The 19,859-nt window shown below is 37.0% G+C and overlaps 2 protein-coding genes across 2 annotated transcripts in view; one reads left to right on the top strand and one right to left on the bottom strand.

The window, feature by feature from the left end:
* slif (cationic amino acid transporter slimfast) overlaps positions 1-14,459 on the top strand; it is a 51,807-nt gene extending 37,348 nt beyond the window's left edge. Inside the window, exons 5-11 of the mRNA XM_089702150.1 lie at positions 3,245-3,531; positions 4,358-4,595; positions 5,434-5,536; positions 6,633-6,784; positions 7,519-7,661; positions 9,869-9,977; positions 13,474-14,459. Coding sequence (XP_089558276.1) covers positions 3,245-3,531; positions 4,358-4,595; positions 5,434-5,536; positions 6,633-6,784; positions 7,519-7,661; positions 9,869-9,977; positions 13,474-13,589 — 1,148 coding nt within the window. The 3' untranslated portion in view covers positions 13,590-14,459. The remainder of the gene's footprint in view (positions 1-3,244; positions 3,532-4,357; positions 4,596-5,433; positions 5,537-6,632; positions 6,785-7,518; positions 7,662-9,868; positions 9,978-13,473) is intronic.
* Positions 14,460-18,065: 3,606 nt separating this feature from the next.
* The window catches only part of LOC149483146 (cationic amino acid transporter 2-like), a 36,837-nt gene continuing 35,043 nt past the window's right edge, over positions 18,066-19,859 (bottom strand). Inside the window, exon 14 of the mRNA XM_089702147.1 lies at positions 18,066-19,391. Within this exon, the coding sequence (XP_089558273.1) occupies positions 19,249-19,391 (143 nt within the window). The 3' untranslated portion in view covers positions 18,066-19,248. The remainder of the gene's footprint in view (positions 19,392-19,859) is intronic.

The raw sequence follows: 19,859 nt of genomic DNA, 5'->3' as shown, positions 1-19,859 counted from the left end.
TTCATTGTTATTATAAAGTTTAGGATTTAAATGAAATCGGCAATTTGTCATTTTTTTTTCTCCATACAAAATCGAACCAGTTTGTTTTTCAACCGACTTCAAAAAAGGAGGAGGTTTAATCTCAGAACTTACATTTGAGTAAACCGATTTTGCAGTGCCGGATTAGCCACGTAGCAAGAGTAGCAAATGCTACGGGCCCCGCGACTCGGGGGGCCCCGCGGTCTAATACCTGTCTCAGACGTAAAAAAATATCAATTTATAATACACGTACCGTAAAAAAAAAATACACTTACTTACCACGAGAAACGTTGGTATCAAAATCTACAACAATAATTTAAAATTTTACCACGTTTCTACAATTGAGCGCTGGCTACACCAAAAGTTGTGTTGTACTGCTTGCACTGCGCTACACGCAAGTTGGTAGCACGGCAAAACTAACAGGGGAATCCCCTGATATTGTCATCGAACGAACTAGTCGTAACAACCCGATCAAATAAAATAGGATTCTATCGACTATCAAACCTTAGATTACAAAATAAAAGGCAGATGGAGCATGACAATCATCCATCGCCCTTGTCAAAGAAAATACGAAATCAAAAACGAAGAACGTCTTAATCACCTTACTTGGATGAATATAGAGTATAATTTGCTTAAAGAAGTCGATAGTGAAAGTGTTATCTCTAAATTTGCCCATATTAAATGCAGAAAAGTTTATTTGTAATAGTTTTGTTTTATTTAATACCCTTTAACTTGAGAAACTATAGCAAACGAAGGGCCTCTTGACAGAATTTGCTACAGGCCCCGCGCTGGCTTAATCCGGCACTGCGATTTTGATTATTTTTTTCTTATTTAAAAGTACAAAATTGAAGGCGCTTCAGTTTTGGTAAAGTATTTTTGACTATCTACATTGTGGGTAATATTTTGCAATGCAATATTTCTCAGTTAAATCACAATCGATCAAAGACTTTATTTCATGCTCCAATAAACATATAGAACAATTCTGTCACACTTATTAAATTTCACAAACATTTGCATTTATTATTTATTTATTTATTTCGGTTAACAGCCGATATATTGTACCTACAAATATCTTATTATACCTACACTAACTAATAATTGATAAAATATAAAAGAAACTCAACACAGAACACTACGACATTATTTACAAACACAAGAAGTTTAAAACACAAAGAAATAAACTCATATTATTATGTATTATATTGTCACCGATCCTTGATGAGTGTGTTAAGTTTGATTTAAATCAGTCCGTATATTATGTCTGTGTGTCATATGATCAAAAACGAGTTTAAAACCGGCTACTCACGTACCTGCAGGGGCAAAATTGGAATTGGACCCTTAATTGGCTCTTTACTTGTAATGTGTATAGGCAGGGGTATTTTAGAGTACAACTGAAATTGCCCCGACGGCCGACCAATCGAGATTGTTCCAATATTGCCCCTGCGCCAGGTATACGTGAGTAGCCGGCCTAAAGGAGTCGGTTACAAACATACAGGTGAAGCTAATATCGAGAAACAGAATCTATTTATTAGTATCAAATGAATAGCCCATTATAACCTTGCTAAAACAATAGTATTGTCATGTCATTCATCTTGGGATAAAAGCGTCATTGAATTAAAATCACATTATAATATTATTATTTTTTGCGGCTAAATAATTTGTAGAAATATTGTTTTGTATGGGTTTAAAACGTAAACTCCGAACTCCTTTGAACTCCGATTTTTGTCAAATAATATATTACTTGAATAATTAATTAACCTTACTAGAATAACTTGAAAACCGGTAACCGTACCTATGTTTAAATACGCCAAAATTCGCACTAAACTATAAAAATTATCAAAGTGATAAACGGTAAAGTTCTAAACAGGTTTCATGGAAAATATTCATCACACAATTTTACACAAAAAGTCCTCCGCCGTATCTGTATGTTACTCTGTTCGCGATAAACTCGGTATAAGTTAATATAACATATTGTGGCCAAATATTGCCAAACTCTGTTCGCGATAAACTCGGTATAAGTTAATATAACATATTGTGGCCAAATATTGCCAAATATCCTATTGATGAAAATATGTACTTAATATAATATTATGTTATGTTAAATATTGTAAACAAAATCGACATCGTGAGGCAATCGTAAAGACCTTGGAATGGAACTAATTATTTCGTAATTATTATACGCCACAAACTTGTTATTCTTTTGTATGCAATGTTGTACCTAAAAGTTACAAAATATTAGTTAGTCTTTAGAAAATATATTTTGTAAAGAATTACGACTTTTCTATTTTGGATCGTCGAAATGATATAGCCTGTACACTACTTTCATGTACATATTTCAAATCTAATAATCCTAGATCAATCATTATTAAAATCATTCTCATAATAAATAATATCTACCTTCGTTCAATAATTGTTTCTTGTATAATATATACCTGTCATATTACATTATCATACCATCAGTATTGTTGTACATTTTACATTCGCACATTATTTATTTTAATTGATCTGTGCACAAGTCATGCACAAGTCCATTTTTTGTGATTTACCTGTGTATTGTACTGTTGCTACAAATCGTTTTTTACTTGTAACATTTACGCTCTTTCTCAAATCCTTGTTAATCTATACATATAATAAATCTGTAGAAGGGTCAATTCTGTACATTGAAAATATTGAAAAAATAAATAGCAGGGGGTGTTACTGGATCGATACCAAACCCAAATATGTGATTAAAAATATTTTTGTCTGTCTGTCTGTCTGTCTGTATGTGAAGGCATCACGTGAAAACTAACGGTTCGATTTCGATGAAACTTGGTATAAATATACCTTATTATCCTGGGCGTAAAATAGGATACTTTTTATCCCGTAAAAATAAGTAGGAAAAAATAAATCTTGATTTTTCTTAATTTTTCCGCGCGGATGGAGTCGCGGGCGGAAGCTAGTATTATTATAAATGTGTGTGTGTTTGATTTCCTTTCATGTCGTAGGATGGTATGATAGGTTTTATTTTTCTGGTTGACAGTTCATCAGATTGGCCAAGGAAATCCCATCGCAATGTAACACCATCCCGATGGGATTTACTTGGCCAATTTTTAATAAACACGCTTACATCCTTTTGACTCACTTGGACAGATTTTATTCAAATTTGTACACCGAGACAATACAATAATTTATTGAGTTTATTTATTTAAGTGTGATCTTTATACATTTATTATACTTTTTTATCCAGGTGACCCATCAAACTGGCGCATAGATGTAGCCGACATTCCCGAAGAATACCGTTCCTCCGCCGGTGGCGGGGGCTTCATGCCGTGGGGTGTGGCTGGTGTCATGGCGGGCGCTGCCAAGTGTTTCTTTGGTTTCGTCGGCTTTGACTGTGTGGCCACTACAGGAGAAGAGGCCAAAAACCCGAAGAGAGATATCCCACTGTCGATCGTTATGTCCTTGACGATTATTTTCTTGTCGTATTTTACGATTGCTACTGTGCTGACCATGATGTGGCCGTATTATTTGCAGGTGCGTTTGAGTTTTTTGGTTAAATTGATAATGGCCTTATTATGTGTGGCGTCTTTAAATTTATCACTTAGTTAGGTACTTTATTTTTTTGAATTTTTAATGAATATTTCGTTACCATTCATTTATGTACTTTACACATCTAATTATTATTTAATTCAATAACATTAAATATTTCCAAGACTAGCTTTCCGCCTGCGGCTTCGCCCGCGTTTTCAAAGAAAAACCCGCATAGTTCCCGTTCCCGTGGGATTTCCGGGATAAAACCTAGCCTATGTTACTCGTGGATAATGTAGCTTTCGAATGGTGAAAGAATTTTTAAAATCGGTCCAGTAGTTTATGAGCCTATTCATTACAATCAAACAAACAAACAAACAAACAAACAAAGTTTTTCTCTTTATAATATTAGTGTAGATAAAGCCGATTTTTAAATCGTCCTATCCTACTACAAATGCGAACGTTTGTAAGGATATTTGTTACTCTGAATTTTGATGATACTTGGCATTTACCTGATGTACCAGAAGTACTTGGCCGAGATGGTGCTTTCACTATGACATAGCTAGCTGTGCCATATTTATGGCCTCACTAGATTTCCGCCCGCGTCTTCGCCCGCGTTTTCAAAGGAAAACCCGCATAGTTCCCGTTCCCGTGGGATTTCCGGGATAAAACCTATCCTATGTGTTATTCTGATGTATAAGCTATATTGTGATAAAGTTTCATTCAAATCCATTCAGTAGTTTTTACGTGAAAGAGTAACAAACATCCATACATCCATACAAACTTTCGCCTTTATAATATTAGTAGGATTATTGGTTTAATTTCCCACCAGGACGCCGACGCCCCCTTCCCCCACGTGTTCACCCAAGTGGGTCTCCCAGCTATCAAGTGGATTGTCACAATCGGCGCCATCTTTGCTCTCTGTACCAGTTTACTTGGCGCCATGTTCCCATTACCAAGAGTGTTATACGCCATGGCAAGCGATGGAGTGCTGTTCAGACCCTTGGCTGTTATTAACAAGAAGACACAGACTCCATTGTTGGCTACTGCATTGAGCGGACTGTTATCTGGTAAGTTATGGACTTGGCTACTTGGCGCCATGTTCCCATTGCCAAGTGTACTATATGTTTCTATCATATTCGCAAAAGTTAGTGGGTCGTCTCATGGTAAGCGCTACCACCCTCCATGAACATTAGCAGAGGCCTAAAGTCAAAGTCTGTCTATTCTTTCATTAACTGAATTCTATTACTTACTAAAATCTAGAAGAACAAATCTTGAACTAATATTATTTACATACTAGCTTCCGCCCGCGACTCCGTCCGCGCGGATGTCGGTCTTCGCGTGGATGGTTTATTTCTCCATTTTGAGTAACTCTGACAATGACATCTTATAAATATCTATTGGACCCAAATACGGCTAGGCCTATAATAATACGCAACGTGTGTTCGCGGTTCTACAGAACAACGTCTATGGATAAAACTGAAAAATTAAGATTAATTTTTTTTCTACGTATTTTTCCAGGATAAAAAGTATCCTATTTTACGCCCAGGATAATAAGGTATAATTATACCAAGTTTCATCGAAATCGAACCGTTAGTTTTCACGTGATGTCTTCACATACAGACAGACAGACAGACAGACAAAAATTTTTTTAATCACATATTTGGGTTTGGTATCGATCCAGTAACACCCCCTGCTAGTTATTTTTTCAATATTTTCAATGTACAGAATTGACCCTTCTACAGATTTATTATATGTATATAGATATGATTTGTTGACCTAACTTCTACATGGTAACAATTATTTTATTTATCATGCGACAAATGGCTTCTTTATACAAGTTTATTTATTTATTTAGATTTACAATTTATTATAACAGTTATATTTACCCAAAATTACCAATTTCAGCAACAATGGCGGCCATATTCAACTTACACCAACTCATCGACATGATGTCCATCGGCACGCTGCTCGCCTACACCATTGTTGCAATTAGTGTACTTATGTTGAGGTATAATTTTTTATTATTACAATCTTTTTTTTTCTTAAATTGTTATGAAGTAACTCTTTGTTTTTAATTTAAAATTACCTGAAGCCTGTGAAAATTACTATCCGAACTCAATTTTTCACAAAATTGTCATCATGACGCATTTAAACTATGAATATTATTGATTTTATACCACATTTTATACTTAGGAACGAATTGGTTGCTTTTTATTTAAAACTAGCGACCCGCCCCGGCTTCGCACGGGTGGAATGCTGATACTAAATACAATAAAGAAAAACTGTAACGTTGTATATAAAAACATAGCAGCCCGCTCCGGCTTCGCACGGGTATAAAATAGATAGCCCGCGGGCCGGTACCGCCGAAAACGCTGCGTCCCGCAATTTTTAAATCTGTAATATCTTCGAAAATATTCACTTAAATCATACGGTGTAAAGTGCCATATAGATCTATATTAAATGAACAATGTATTGAAGGTATTTAATTGGTTAAGAATTAATGCTGTATTGGTTAAAATCGCATCGAAAATTAGCCATTATTTGTCGTAAAAAGTAAATGACAAAAAAAAGTTATTGTGGGTTATCCATAAGAGATAGACATATACCATCGCGGACTTTTCTGTAGACCTTTTCAATGTGTATAATACTTAGTACATTATTTTGATAAAACTCGTAGGGTTCAGCCTGCGTTTGCAATGTAAGCGGAAATAATGTAATTTTTTACGCCATCACATTAGAAACCTCAAAATTAACAGTACTTCTCCACTATTTAATGGATGTTATTATACATATAAACCTTCCTCTTGAAACACTCTATCTATTAAAAAAAACCGCATCAAAATCCGTTGCGTAGTTTCAAAGATTTAAGCGTACAAAGGGACATAGGGACATAGGGACATAGGGACAGGGAAAGCGACTTTGTTTTATACTATGTAGTGACATAGCGAATAATCTTATTCTCATCAACAAATTTTCAGCAAAACAAAAATACAATTACATATTTTGTTTGAATGTTATGTGTCATGGTTTAACTTGGTATTGTTTTTAGCTAATGATTATAAGTGTATGGAGTGTGAGGGGTTCTAAATTTGTTACTCTCTTAGGTACGAAGAAGAGCCAGTACACCAATTAGTGGGGGCGAAGCCTCTGGCGGAGTCCCCCGCGGGTGTAGCGAAGCAACTGTTCAACCTGCTCGGCCTTAAGGAGCCCACCAAGCTGTCCGCTAATATCGCCAAGTGCACTATATTTATTTTCTGTGAGTAATCTATTTATGTTTATATCAACATTCTACTTATACACCAAATTGTAATATGGTTATTATATAAGTTATCTTTATTGTTATACTAGTTATGTGCATTTTGTACAATAAAGTGTTTTATTTATTTATTTATTTATAACTACTAATCTACAGCTACATCTAAACTAACCTGCAGCTACATCTAAACTAACCTGCAGCTACATCTAAACTAACCTGCAGCTACATCTAAACTAACCTACAGCTACATCTAAACTAACCTGCAGCTACATCTAAACTAACCTGCAGCTACATCTAAACTAACCTACAGCTACATCTAAACTAACCTGCAGCTACATCTAAACTAACCTGCATCTACATCTAAACTAACCTGCAGCTACATCTAAACTAACCTGCAGCTACATCTAAACTAACCTGCAGCTACATCTAAACTAACCTACATTTATCTACAACTATAGTCTACATCTAAACTTATCTACAGCTATTTTACACTAATTTACAACTATGTAGAGCTACTAGGCAGAGATCGCTCGAAAGCGATGAGGCCGACTATTTAACATGTCGTCGTGTCTTATATGATTTTTTCTCTTTTTTTTTCTGTATGTGTGTGTTAAATAGAGAATTTTGTGTTGTATTGAATTGTATGTATATCTTACTTATCTACTAGTATTAATGTAGTTTCCCTAGACGTGCCATACTTACGTAAACACTTATAAACATCCTAACATCCACAGTCATAGTAGCGCTAATAACATGCGCGCTGCTGACAGCGAGCTCGGTGACCGTCGTGCTGTGTGCGCTGGGCGCCGCACTGCTGCTGCTGCTGCTCGTGCTGTACCGGCAGCCGCGCCGCAACGTGCAGCACCTCACGTTCAAGGTGAGTCACGTGAGCACTGCTGCTGCTGCTGCTCGTGCTGTACCGGCAGCCGCGCCGCAACGTGCAGCACCTCACGTTCAAGGTGAGTCACGTGAGCACTGCTGCTGCTGCTGCTCGTGCTGTACCGGCAGCCGCGCCGCAACGTGCAGCACCTCACGTTCAAGGTGAGTCACGTGAGCACTGCTGCTGCTGCTGCTCGTGCTGTACCGGCAGCCGCGCCGCAACGTGCAGCACCTCACGTTCAAGGTGAGTCACGTGAGCACTGCTGCTGCTGCTGCTCGTGCTGTACCGGCAGCCGCGCCGCAACGTGCAGCACCTCACGTTCAAGGTGAGTCACGTGAGCACTGCTGCTGCTGCTGCTCGTGCTGTACCGGCAGCCGCGCCGCAACGTGCAGCACCTCACGTTCAAGGTGAGTCACGTGAGCACTGCTGCTGCTGCTGCTCGTGCTGTACCGGCAGCCGCGCCGCAACGTGCAGCACCTCACGTTCAAGGTGAGTCACGTGAGCACTGCTGCTGCTGCTGCTCGTGCTGTACCGGCAGCCGCGCCGCAACGTGCAGCACCTCACGTTCAAGGTGAGTCACGTGAGCACTGCTGCTGCTGCTGCTCGTGCTGTACCGGCAGCCGCGCCGCAACGTGCAGCACCTCACGTTCAAGGTGAGTCACGTGAGCACTGCTGCTGCTGCTGCTCGTGCTGTACCGGCAGCCGCGCCGCAACGTGCAGCACCTCACGTTCAAGGTGAGTCACGTGAGCACTGCTGCTGCTGCTGCTCGTGCTGTACCGGCAGCCGCGCCGCAACGTGCAGCACCTCACGTTCAAGGTGAGTCACGTGAGCACTGCTGCTGCTGCTGCTCGTGCTGTACCGGCAGCCGCGCCGCAACGTGCAGCACCTCACGTTCAAGGTGAGTCACGTGAGCACTGCTGCTGCTGCTGCTCGTGCTGTACCGGCAGCCGCGCCGCAACGTGCAGCACCTCACGTTCAAGGTGAGTCACGTGAGCACTGCTGCTGCTGCTGCTCGTGCTGTACCGGCAGCCGCGCCGCAACGTGCAGCACCTCACGTTCAAGGTGAGTCACGTGAGCACTGCTGCTGCTGCTGCTCGTGCTGTACCGGCAGCCGCGCCGCAACGTGCAGCACCTCACGTTCAAGGTGAGTCACGTGAGCACTGCTGCTGCTGCTGCTCGTGCTGTACCGGCAGCCGCGCCGCAACGTGCAGCACCTCACGTTCAAGGTGAGTCACGTGAGCACTGCTGCTGCTGCTGCTCGTGCTGTACCGGCAGCCGCGCCGCAACGTGCAGCACCTCACGTTCAAGGTGAGTCACGTGAGCACTGCTGCTGCTGCTGCTCGTGCTGTACCGGCAGCCGCGCCGCAACGTGCAGCACCTCACGTTCAAGGTGAGTCACGTGAGCACTGCTGCTGCTGCTGCTCGTGCTGTACCGGCAGCCGCGCCGCAACGTGCAGCACCTCACGTTCAAGGTGAGTCACGTGAGCACTGCTGCTGCTGCTGCTCGTGCTGTACCGGCAGCCGCGCCGCAACGTGCAGCACCTCACGTTCAAGGTGAGTCACGTGAGCACTGCTGCTGCTGCTGCTCGTGCTGTACCGGCAGCCGCGCCGCAACGTGCAGCACCTCACGTTCAAGGTGAGTCACGTGAGCACTGCTGCTGCTGCTGCTCGTGCTGTACCGGCAGCCGCGCCGCAACGTGCAGCACCTCACGTTCAAGGTGAGTCACGTGAGCACTGCTGCTGCTGCTGCTCGTGCTGTACCGGCAGCCGCGCCGCAACGTGCAGCACCTCACGTTCAAGGTGAGTCACGTGAGCACTGCTGCTGCTGCTGCTCGTGCTGTACCGGCAGCCGCGCCGCAACGTGCAGCACCTCACGTTCAAGGTGAGTCACGTGAGCACTGCTGCTGCTGCTGCTCGTGCTGTACCGGCAGCCGCGCCGCAACGTGCAGCACCTCACGTTCAAGGTAAAATAACAATAAAAAACAAATACTCACTGTTATAGAAACACAATATTTATAGAACACGTGTTACTTGGCTGTTTACACAAAAGGCCAATCACTGTATCATAAAGAAAATTTACCAGTGATTTATAATGAATCTGCCCGCTATCCAAAGGACTAAATCCCTTCGTGTCCTAATCTCCCATATATTTACTTACCTTAAAAAAATCCCAAAAAAATTTCATTATAAAACCCCATTCCAGGTGCCTTTAGTCCCGTTGGTGCCGTACCTCAGTGTGTGCATGAACATCTACCTCATGGTACAGCTCGACTATCAGACCTGGGTTCGATTCATCATTTGGCTGGCTCTTGGTAAGCGTTCTTTTATTTAAAACTTAACTGTTCACTCTGGCTTCGGATTTTTTTGTTTTTTTGTTTTTAAAAATGTTATCAGGTTTTATTCTCATCTCAGTGCACATGAATCCAACTAACCAAAAATCATTAAACACCGTTTAGCCGATCTTGAGTTATATATTAGGTAACTAACACGATTTTATTTCTTTAATATACAAAAATTTATATATTCAATTTTATTTATAACTAGCGGTCCGCCCCGGCTTCGCCCGTGGTACATATTTACATTTTCTCTACATAAGAACCATCCTCGTACTTCAGGGAATATAATAAAAAAAGAATTATCGAAATCGGTTCAGCCGTTCTCGAGTTATGCGCTTACCAACACATTTTGCGATTCATTTTTATATACAGGGTGTCCCAAAAAGTATGGATGAACTGAAGCCAGGAGGTAGAGGACCTAGAGGGCTATCCGAATCACCCCCATGTATGTTATGCGATTTTTCGTAGTTTCGGAGTTATGACTCTTTTTTCAATTTTTCACTTATCGCCGAGTACGATGAGATTTTGACTCATGGTGACGTCAATTATTGCGGTAGATGCTTGATTTTTTTTGTGTGCTAAGCTGAAAGATAGGCCAATTCAGTATGGTAACATTTACTGACGTAAGATCTTTGAATGGAATAAAAAAAAGAATAAAATGCCAAGAAAGATAAAATCACCCAGTAAGTTCACAACTTCAAGGGCCCGTAAAAAATAAAATCACATAAAAAATGTTTTCCGTTTGGCTTTTAAAAACTTGCTCTATCCATCAGGTAGCTACCCTAAAAATTTAATTTTATTATTCAGAAGGCTTTAATCGAAAAATTGAAATCTAAATGTGGTAAGTGCAAAAATTTAATTAACATGATGATTAATAAAAACAAATTAAAACCTATAACAAGGTGTTTAATTACCAGAAATTTTTAAAATAACCCCGCTGTTGGTCAATGCAAGTGCGACATCACCGTAAAAAGTGGTATTTTAAATGTCTGAATGCCCTTTTATCATTTTTAATGGTTTCTTTTGCTACCATGAATTTCGGGGTTATTTCGTCCAAATTGTGGCTTTCTCTCGTTTTTGTAGTATTCCCTCGGAAAACAATCAATGGGATTTATGTCTGGGGACCGTGTAGGCCAGGCTTTAAGTGACATATCACACTAGCGGATTGCGAGCGGTTTCAAAGCGGAGCGGGTACGCAACGAATACGTTGCGGGCGCGCAACGAACACGCCGCGGTTGCGCAGCGAATTCGTTGCGGACGCGTCATTTTGTATACTCTCGCACAAAAGCCAGCCCTTCCGCCTTGCCTAACTTCCATTCAATATTTCCATCGTTTCTGTAGCACTCAATTTTTTAACCGTACTGTGGAAATGCACTTACTTAACAGTTAACTAAAGATGTAATAACAACTGGAGTTGTTAAAAAAAGGTGCTATAAAATTGAATTACTAGGACTTTTAGAATGTACCATACATTCCAAAAGTATGTAACGACTGACCAGTATAATCTCTCCCATAGCAACGTATGTTATAAAGAGATTTTGTGAACCTAATTATGAGCAAAGTGATAGTGAGTTGCTGGTTGCTTGATAAAATTTTCTATTCACTGCTATTTATCTAATAATAAGATAGCCCTGTTTTAGTTAAGGAGCTTTAACATTTATTTCACTAATGAACTTTCTTAATGAGCAATTAAGTTATCTGATTGCATTTCGACCAAGATTTAATAGATAAAACAATACCCTAAACATTAACATGTTATGAAACTCGTAAAAAATAATGATCTCATAATTATTATACTATCACAAGTTATAAGTAACAACCAGCACGGATTCCATTTTGTTAATGAGTGTACATGACTGCGACGTAAACGTTGCGCATCTGCCACGCGTCCGCAACGAATTCGCTGCGCAACCGCAACGTATTCGTTGCGCACCCGCTCCGCTTTGAAACCGCTCGCAATCCGCTAGTGTGATATGTCACTAAGGCAGGTGTCACCGACGCATGCGCAGGCTGCAACGACCAATCCATCTTTCAGGGTATCTTTGCTCTTTAGCCTGGCCTACACGGTCCCCAGACATAAATCCCATTGATTTTTTTCCGAGGGAATACTACAAAAACGAGAGAAAGCCACAATTTGGACGAAATAACCCCGAAATTCATAGTAGCAAAAGAAACCATTAAAAATGATAAAAGGGCATTCAGACATTTTAAAATACCACTTTTTACGGTGATGTCGCACTTGCATTGACCAACAGCGGGGTTATTTTAAAAATTTCTGGTAATTAAACACCTTGTAAATGGTTTTAATTTGTTTTTATTAATCATCATGTTAATTAAATTTTTGCACTTACCACATTTAGATTTCAATTTTTCGATTGAAGCCTTCTGAATAATAAAATTAAATTTTTAAGGTAGCTACCTGATGGATAGAGCAAGTTTTTAAAAGCCAAACGGAAAACTTTTTTTATGTGATTTTATTTTTTTACGGGCCCTTGAAGTTGTGAACTTACTGGGTGATTTTATCTTTCTTGGCATTTAATTCTTTTTTTTATTCCATTCAAAGATCTTACGACAGTAAATGTTACCATACTGAATTGGCCTATCTTTCAGCTTAGCACACAAAAAAAATCAAGCATCTACCGCAATAATTGACGTCACCATGAGTCAAAATCTCATCGTACTCGGCGATAAGTGAAAAATTGAAAAAAGAATCATAACTCCGAAACTACGAAAAATCGCATAACATACATGGGGGTGATTTGGATAGCCCTCTAGGTTCTCTACCTCCTGGCTTCAGTTCATCCATACTTTTTGGGACACCCTGTATAAAAGATTTACAACAAGTTATATTTTATACATTTATTTCGTGATTTATTCGCCTTGGCGAATTAAAATTGCAAACAAAGTGCAGTTTTGACTCAAACATTTGTTTGTGACGTTATTATTACTAAAATATATTAATTTAACACTTGGCTACCAATTGTATGCATGTAGAGCCAAGTTTCTAAATTTACACGTCCTTACTCTGTAGACCCTAACTTTACAAACTTTGTCTACCTTATAAGATGTAACTTGGTCAAAGAAACTAAATTTCAGCTTTCTATAACTCTAAGACGCAGAAGATGTGCATACTATTTTGTAAATTTTATTCATGTGGTGTTTAACCAGAGTTATGAGTGGTCAAAAGTCTAGTGAAACTAGTTATTGCCCGTCACGCTTCGCTTGGCTTGACTTGGCGGCAAATTCTAAAAGCAGGGCTGTTGAGATAAATAAATTAACATTGGTTAGAAGCCTCAAAATAGTATAACAAGCGTAAACCCCAGTGTAACACGATAAATGAGAATTATTTGTTGTTAAACATACCTACAGGCGTTTTGAATAATTACTAAAAGCAGTTCATTTTATTTCTACTACTTCATAATATGTATTATGATAAGAGAGATTAATCGTGAAATAATTTTCCAATTTTCAGGTTACTTCATATACTTCTTCTATGGCATCAGCAACAGTTCTCTAAAGGAGAAGAAAGTCCCGCCGCCAACGACCAATGGGAAATACGAAGAAAAACATGTTATTACTAAATTTTGACGAATTCAAACAATATTTTAGGATGCGTGAAAATCACATTTAGTCAAACGTATAAAAAATTATCTAAAATTCAACTCGTTTTTTTAATAAAAATAGTGATAGAAATTCGCGCGCATTTTTGACGTTAATTTTTTATCTACATGACTTTGACATTTCGAAACCGATAATAATTATTAATAATTGTTCTGTGTTTAGTTTTATTTAATTTAAATCTGTGATTTATGTTGTGTTGTGTTAACTGTGATATTTAACTGAACGCGTTAAAAATTATTTGATGTTGAATGTTGCCATAATGAAGATATTACGTAAATATTTTAGAGGTTTAATCCCATAGATGCTATTTATTTTATCAAATTGTATGTACTTAATAGAAAACAGAAAATAATGTAAATATACTTATGTTGCTTTTTTTCATTTTTAATCATGTTGACCATAAAAAATATGTGAAAATGATATTATTATAATGTTTCATCAATCATTTATTGTTTTGATTGTATAGAAATTTAATTTATAAGACGTAGCTATTTTTTTGTATATAGATAATAGATTATATTTATTACTAGTTTTATTAATATTATTAATTTCCTATTTATTGCAAAAAATATAAATCAAGAAGCAACTTTTGCATTTATCATAATAAATATATTGCAAATAGGTACATATCAATTCAATTTATATATATTATTTTATTACATTTCATATTAGGTACATTAATTTCTTGCCGATATTCCACAACTATTATAATAACCTATTTAGAAGTAATAAGTTTAAGTGAGATTGTCTAGAATATAAGATGTGATATTGGGAGTGATTGTTAATTAATTGAGACGAAAATAATTATTGTAAGGATAAATAAATAATTTCGATGTATTTCAAGTGTTTTATTTAATTACCTACTAATTGTATTTCGCCGAGTCAGCTACATTAATATATAAGATAAAAATCCTATAAGACAGGTAGGAAAGAGTAGGAAGATGTAGAAAGGGTAGGATAAAATGGATTATTTTAGTTTTTTTTCACGTGCTTGTTGGTTTTGAAATAAAAGAACACTCGTTGTGGGGAAACTGTTATAGCGCATTTTTATGTTCGTTTTCGTCATTGTCCTCATTTCTGGACGAAATATTAATACGTACGTATATACGATCTTATACGAGCGTCGACTCGAACCACACATTCGTCTTTGATTACGTCTGAAAAACGGCTCCTAATACAAATACAATATAAAATTATCTCTAGGCGAATAGCGAATGCAATGTTTACACATGCTTATTATTAACTATTGCGTTTACAAATTCGCACGAATTTGTAAACGCACAATAATAGTTAAAACGCTGTCGCCGATTCTCGTCACTTTGGAACAATAATGTGTGTTGAATTGAAAAATTTAAATTCTATCAACAATAGTTTTCGCAGCGCACATGGAGGAATATTTAAGGGATTTTTTACACCTTGGGTGATATTAGCAGGGTTTTAGTTACGACTATACACATATAGAGGATAGTCTTCCCAACAGTGAATTTTTCGAAGCCGTACAGTTGGTTCAGAGCCTAGTCAATGAAAACAAACAAATCTTTATGATATTAGTGAAGTTACCATGTTTTCAAGTTTTTGGATAAGGGTGTAAAAATAAAACAAAACAAACTTAATTAAAACCATTTATTCCATTATCAAGCGATACAAGCAATAACAATTTAATGGGAATTCATAAATAAATATGATTAAAAACTTTTTACAGACACAAGTCACAGTTCACAATTATTATAACTAATCTCTTCATCTATATTATACCTATCTACAGCTTGTTATTAAACACAATGAAACAAGCGTGTTTTATTTAAAAGGAACAGTAAAAATGTCTACAGATATTAAACGAAGAATAATAATAGGTAATGAACAAAAAGGACAGATAAGGTAGACGTATCTACTCCATCTTCCTCTAAAATATAATGAAAAAATATTAAATAAAAAACTAATGTGTGTGATTTTTAGTCAGTGTTGATATCCATTATGTGAATGTAAGTTTGCAATAGAAAACTAAAAACATGAAGAGGTTGATTAATATAATATGTATATGTGTCGCAGGCAGATTGTACTATTTTTGCCGTTTACAAAAGTTCGGCATGAGCAGAGGCGGCTCGCCCTAAGGAGCGCTGGTGCAGTGAACTCCCATAAATAATTATAATAAAATCATACTCCTTAATTTAAAATCAATCGTAATCTTTAAAACTACTGTTAATACCAATGAATATATCCATCATTCCATCATCCCATACACCTGTATAATACCTACTGTATTATGTAACGCGCGAAGAAGTGCGCTCACGATTGCGCTCCAATGAAAAAAGATTTAGTACATTTCCTAATACGAAATCCAATAGGAGTGAAAGAGAGGGTTTTGCCAGAGCCCTGCGCGTGAAACAAAAGATTTTCTACGGAAAAGTAGCAAAATTCGGAGCGCCGCACCTGCAAACGTTGCCGGTTCGTTTTTACCGCCGCGCCCGGCAGGACAGTGATTGCGCGCGCGGCGCGACGTTGCCAGTTTCCACTTCTTTAATATAAACAAACACTCGAGTCAACTTCAATGCACGCGCGCGATTCATGCAATTTTCTAATTAAAATTATAAAATACGTGTTGAAATAGCATGTAGTTATCAGTATTACTTGTGAGTGTTAAAATGAACAATAATTATAATGTGGCGTTCATTAAAAAGTGTGATAAAACGTTACAAATTCGGCTTGAATGTAAAGCTAAGGGACCGCTACATGATCTTACGCAAAAATGTACGACAAAAACGAAAACATATACGCGTGTGTTTAAATCTGAACAATATGTGAAAACACCGTGGTTGTGTGGTTGTGATGAAAGCAACAAACTATTTTGTTTTCCGTGTCTTTTATTTAAAGCGGGCGCGGCCGGCGGAGGTGAGAGTGCTTGGACTGAAACGGGCGTTGACGACTTAGCTCATCTTTCAATCAAGATGAAAAAACATGAAAACATTCACAATCTCGGTACCATTTGTTGAATGAACTGCAATTGGCGTCTATCGGACGACAAGACATTCGTAAAGCACTAGATTCCGCGTACCGAAAGTCAATACGCGAGTTCAATGACCGTGTCGATGAAAACAGACATATTTTACGAAGGATAATAGGAAGGATAAGAGGATTGTGTCGTATTTTGTGGTGCATTTCAAATTGCTTTAACTTTCACAAAAAAGTTATAGATATTTTTGCACACCAAAAAGAAAGACGTATGCATTTCCTTTATAAGTAATTTTTTTTTTTATAAATTGTACTGATTTACACCATGTATTTTCAGTGTTTTATTTCAAGTGAACACCCATAAAATTTTGTCACGAGCCGCCTCTGGGCATGAGTATAGACTCAAATGCTCTTAACACGAAAACTAAACCTAGCCGTATATCGAGTGCAATTTGCACGTTCGTTATTCGCTTAAATGTGTAAATGCACAATAATAGATATTTAATATTACTACGTCCTGTCTCGCTAATTTTTGAGCATCATTATATTGTGTTCTGAATTGAAAAATTAAAATCCTATCACATTTCATTTCATACTTTAGGTCGGCACAGTTTTTGTACTGATTATATATATCTATGACACTGGGGATAGAGGTTTCCCCAACACTGAATTTTTCAAATCGGTTCAGTAGACGAAGTCTATCAATATTAGTAAGGATAAGCTCCAAGTAACCAAAATTTTTTAACCGCCAGAGGAAGCAACAGATCATACGCGTCACGATGAAAGGGTGTTAAAAATAAAACAAAACAAATTTAATTAAAATCATTTATTCTAATATCAAGCGATACAAGCAATAACAATTTAATCGGAATTCATAAATAAAAATGACAAAAAGCAGCTGTTTTACAGCCACAAGTCAAATAATACTGCAGCTTTCACACTTTACATTTAAATCTAATTATTAGATATTAAAATACAATGAAATATAAACATGCTTTTGAAGTGAAACTTCTTTAGGTTCGTTGAGAGTAAAATTTCAAGGTTGGTTCATGGCAATACCGTCACGTCATGGAGTATGGCCACGATTTTGATATCTTTGAATCTTGCCAAAGAAGTTTCACTTCTGACACGTGGGCTTGGCACAAATGCTTTTTTTATATTTAAAGGAACAGTAAAAGCAAAAATATCTACAGATATACGAACAATAATAAAGTCTACGTATTCTAACTACTTCTGCAACACATACTAATGTGTGTGATTTTTAAAACTAGGTGATACCATTATGATATCCAATTTACAATTGAAAACCAAAAACATTAAGAGGTTTATTAGTGGATTAGTAGTATATGTATTAAAGTTATCAATTTATATCCCGGTTAGATAATTGCCTCAAATTACTTTAGAGATTAACCGAATTAGTTTAGAGTAGGTTCGAGATCATAGTCCTGATTAGTTTACTGCCACAAATAACTAGTAACAAGTCTTGAATTTGTTTACGTCTTGGTATCAATAAATAAACAATTACAATTAGCATTTTGTTGTTATTATTGTTCGTAATATTTCAAGTAAGTAAGTTCACTCGTTCTGAGACACTTTCTTCTGCGATATTTAATAATGCTTATTTCTTACTCACAGATCTATGTTTTATGCTACAAAATTACTTATCCTTAAAGTTTATTAACTTACAAATATATTGATATTACACTTACAATAAATATATAAATTGTACTAATACATAATTTTTACTAAAAAAACGTCTACAACTAAAGGTATGAAAAACACAATATATTTGCCTTCAATAATATTTTAGTTTCATTACTTTCACAGCATTATCATAATTTTTGTTAACCAATATAGAAATGATTTTTCATTCACATTTTTTAATTAAGTACATAAACAATAAAAAACTTTATATAAAGCAAACAAATTTGACATTCGAAAGTACACCTTATAACCGGGGAACAAAGTCGATATCAAAATATATATTAAGTCGTTTTAAATATCATAATATATTGGCTGAAAGTATTGACAAATAATATTAAGTACTTTGGTAATACATTAGATATTAATACTTTGGTAAATAAAGGAACAATAGAGATTCAATGTTTCGTTAAAAACATACAGTTGGCTATATTATGTGCTTAATATTTATACAAGTATAAGAAAATATATTATGTATTAAATTAAAAATGTTTTGTATGATAAATCGTCCAGTTATTTAAGTATATTACTTTTAAGTTTAATGTTTTAGATATTTTTTTCAACTTATAAAATGGTAACAATAGCAGATCAGTTTGAAATTTCATAAATAATTAATACTTGTAATGTTTCATACATTGGCAGTGTTATAATATAAAAATGAGTAAAATGCAAATTTGTACACAGCGATTAAATCTACAGCCGATGCAGAAGAAAAGCAGATTCCCAATTATGTATTACTTATTTGACTAAAATTTAAATTATTTCAATTAAAATTTCTAAACTGTCTTTCATACATATTCGAGTATATTTGCATTACATATCAAAGATTCAATCATCTAAAAATCGAATCTATCCATTTTAACGTACATTTTCATCATCATCTCAGCATTTGCTGTCATTCAGTCAACTAGATACTAGACATGAAGGATACCACCGTGCTACTGGGGCTGACCACCGGCTCGGTCAGCGCTGACTGTCAGCCGAGCGCGTGGGTCAGCGTGTTGTGCTGTAACAGCGCTGTCTGACTGTCGTTGTGCAGGTCAGCGAGTTGGACAGCGTCAATCGTGCGCCGCCTTTCTGAGCTGTGCCACGCGCCGTACGTTATGTATATTAGGAGACCTGAAATGGTTAATAATGTTAATATTATGCCGTGGCTATAATTCATGTAGGAATTATTTCATACAGGTTTTTGTTAGTTTGCTGGTACTAGATACTGTACTGCAGCAGTAGACTTTGATTCTAACACAATCTAAGCTATTAGGTATTCTTGCATGAGAGTCAACTAGTTGAAATCCAAAGTACGAAGTACATATATTATTTTTATTTTTACTCATTTAATGCCTTATCAAGTGTTTTGTATGAGTTTATGCACATTAATAAATATTTCTTCTTTTTCTCTTATAGCTTTTGTTTCCCAAGCCATCCGCTGAAACGTGCCCTTGTTGGCATTTTCAAGTTCAAGATCGTACAATTATTTATAAACAACCTGAACCTGATTCTTATTAAAAATAATACAAAATTTAATTGAACCTTCAAGTTTGTGCTACTAAAGTCTTGTTTTTATTTACATTGCAATACATACAATGG

The sequence above is a fragment of the Colias philodice genome, chromosome 13, assembly GCF_061535455.1.
Source record: "Colias philodice isolate Cphi_HAF_F1 chromosome 13, ilColPhil1 Martin Lab GWU primary, whole genome shotgun sequence".
In the NCBI taxonomy this organism is placed as follows: Eukaryota; Metazoa; Arthropoda; class Insecta; order Lepidoptera; family Pieridae; genus Colias; species Colias philodice.
This window is presented reverse-complemented; position numbering and strand designations above follow the sequence as displayed.